The sequence below is a fragment of the Wasmannia auropunctata genome, unplaced genomic scaffold (assembly GCF_000956235.1).
Source record: "Wasmannia auropunctata unplaced genomic scaffold, wasmannia.A_1.0 LD284182.1, whole genome shotgun sequence".
In the NCBI taxonomy this organism is placed as follows: domain Eukaryota; kingdom Metazoa; phylum Arthropoda; class Insecta; order Hymenoptera; family Formicidae; genus Wasmannia; species Wasmannia auropunctata.
Window position 1 is genome coordinate 1 of NW_012078708.1, and position 2,768 is coordinate 2,768.

The 2,768-nt window shown below is 24.6% G+C and overlaps 1 protein-coding gene across 4 annotated transcripts; it reads left to right on the top strand.

The window, feature by feature from the left end:
* The first annotated feature begins 22 nt into the window (after positions 1-22).
* Positions 23-2,419, top strand: LOC105461560 (cyclin-dependent kinase 2-interacting protein-like). 4 transcript variants are annotated; one of them, XR_975948.1, is made up of 5 exons: positions 23-302; positions 500-723; positions 941-1,049; positions 1,132-1,292; positions 1,738-2,119. XR_975948.1 is itself a non-coding variant. In XM_011708062.1 (4 exons), exons 1-4 carry the CDS (start codon positions 248-250, stop codon positions 2,353-2,355), a joined length of 585 nt encoding a protein of 194 aa, XP_011706364.1. In that variant the 5' UTR covers positions 23-247; the 3' UTR covers positions 2,356-2,419. The 4 variants fall into 4 exon arrangements, 2 of the variants coding, with proteins under 2 accessions (XP_011706364.1, XP_011706365.1); XR_975949.1 differs by having other exon boundaries at positions 1,949-2,119; XM_011708062.1 differs by lacking the exons at positions 1,132-1,292; positions 1,738-2,119 and adding an exon at positions 2,161-2,419 and having other exon boundaries at positions 941-1,051.
* Positions 2,420-2,768: the final 349 nt, after the last annotated feature.

Consider the following 2,768-nt stretch of genomic DNA (forward strand, 5'->3'; position numbering starts at 1 on the left):
CGTATGTTTCATATTATTTCATTACATATAGACGTAGTTTTAATATTTCATTCAAATTATGCAAATATTTATGATTTTGGATGAGCCCTGGTGAGGCACTCCAAATTTTCGGCATTGTACTAAAGAACCACCTTAAAAGTGTAATGCAAATATTATTGCTGTAATGTTATGACTTAAATATCATTGATTTCCTTTCACATTTATATTTTTACTATATAGATATATTAGAAAGTATAAAAAAAATATTATGTATGTGAATAATTATAACTTTACAGTGGCAAAAAAGATGTTTTCTCCTATGAGTAAGTTTCTTGTAGATATGTAGTCATATAAAATTTACGAACACGAAATTACAGAAAATCTATATTTGTAGGCTTGTCAATTTCTTATTGTAATTCTTTTTTATGATTAGTATAAAAATTTATAAACATAAAATATTAAGGAAGAAATATACTACAATTTTTTAATGGTGCATTTTATTAAAATAAATTTATTACAGATGTATTTTCGCCTAAATCATTTCAAGGAAGAAATTTAACAGGAATCGTACGTCTTGTACGTGATTTAGCTGTAGATATTCATGCAAATATACATCAATGGAACAATCTTCATATCCAAGGAATTACTTACATAAAAGATATAACACAAGAAAAACATAATAAAAATCATTCTGAAATTTTACAAGATTTATGTGATAAGTTAGAAAATATTTGTGATAATCTGGTAAATCTTTCCTTTAGTAAATCTTAAGCATTCCATATTATATATTCTTTTATATATTCATATTTTTATAATTTTACATATAGATTTTTACATATAGACATATAAATTTTAGGTATAGATTAATATCATCTTGATTTATCTTGATTGATATTTGGTTATATTTAGAATTATGTATGTATTTATCAATATAAATAATTGAAAGTAATTTTATTTATAGGATGGAATAGTTAAAAACTTAGACCAAATTAAGCATCAACTAATAACTATATCAGCTTTACAGAAAACTGAAGATAAATTGTTTATAACATGGCCAATAACTAAATTTGGTAAGGAACAACTTAAATAATCATAACTATTAAAAATATAACTTTACATAACATTTGCTATAAATTATAAATTTTTCTGTAGAATACTAGCAGAAATATAATCTTATCAGAATATGATGACAGATTGACTGGAGAAATCGAATAGAATCTGCTGTTTTATAATTATTTAAATAATACAATTATGGAATTAGAAATGAAAGGGAATAAAACGAGCAAACAAGAAATGTTAACAATCCTTAATTGGTAATTAGTTAAATTATTATAGAATCAGTCATAAAAATATTGACCAGAGAAGATCTTTTTGAAGTCTACATATCAAGGTTATCTCTGATCCATCGATGTAATTGAAACCAATTACCAAATTAAAAAAAAAAAATTAATATAACAATAACTTCAGACAGCAATCTTATTTTAAATATTAGATGCTATGAATTCTTGTCAGACAAAAATTATGGATTCAGAATGTACAAAATTATGGTACAATTTTTAAATCATTAAATCTACATGGACTTTCTTAATCATATTTGCATAGAACATAGTTTATCTTAATAGTAAAAAGTTACATAGTTCCTGGTTTAATTAATGTAATATATCTATTAAAATTTACATTTGCAGCCTTATTAAAGTATGTGTTTAAAGTAATGTTATATATTTATGATGAAATTATGATTGAAATTTGTCTTTGCAGCTGAAGCAGAGTCAAATCAAAACGTCCGGTTTAATATTGGCAAATTAAATGATATGATTATATTCTAACATTTGCTCATTTTATTGGCCTTTTCTCTTTCTAATTTTTTTAAATTATTTCTAAATATGAGCCAATATACTTATTAAATGATTACGAAATAAGTCAGATTAGCCTTCGTTTCTAACAATCTGCTTTCAATTTATATTGGCAGACTTTACTGACAAAATAAGAACAATAAAAACATAATTAATTCTTCAATCTGCTGATATTCTACCTGCAAGATCTAGCAAACTGTTAGAACATCGCTAACATTTGTTAGAAATGTTATTAAGTCAATATATTGTAATCAATACATATTTATACAAATAAATTTCCATTCTTATAATTAATAATACATATAAAATACTTTTAAAATGTTTAGGTGAGGTAGCAGAAAAAATATATAAGGCATATTATATGGAAGTTAAATTGAAACGCAAATTACTTGAAAATGTTGCTCACAATTATACAGAATCTTGGAAGATGCTCCATCTTGCAGCATGGATATATCAGCCCTTCCTAACTGAAAATCTAATGATTTTATTAGATTCATTACTTATTGAAACAGGGCATATATGATAAATGCTTCCAATGTAGCATTTTATTTTGTTCGTTTTAATATACTTAAATAAGATAACTAATACATGGCAATTTTATTTATTTCCATGAAAATTATCAAAAATCTAGGTTAAAATATTTTACTATATATACAGGGGGGATTTATTATATGCCGATGAGTATCAGTATTTATTAAATTGATTATCAATTTAGTAATCGTGATAATACAGTTCTGTTTCAAGCAAAGAGCTGTGTTGAATCCAAAGTAATGGCACGCAGTTCGTTGAAACTAGAATATATATGTAAAATCACACAGAAATATAAGAAGCATCAAGATCCTGCTATGACCATATTGGCCTTCTTTCAATTTAATTTGTGATATACATGGATGTTCGTGATATATATATATATATACAAGGTGGACCATTTTAATC

What these genes read in the sequence shown, in the direction of transcription:
- LOC105461560 (XM_011708062.1), top strand. Translation starts at nt 248, where the DNA reads ATGTATGTGAATAATTATAACTTTACAGTGGCAAAAAAGATGTTTTCT. An exon ending in AAAATATTTGTGATAATCTG is followed by an intron (nt 724 to 940) that starts GTAAATCTTTCC and finishes TTTTATTTATAG; the next exon opens with GATGGAATAGTTAAAAACTT. An exon ending in GGCCAATAACTAAATTTGGT is followed by an intron (nt 1,052 to 2,160) that starts AAGGAACAACTT and finishes AAATGTTTAGGT; the next exon opens with GAGGTAGCAGAAAAAATATA.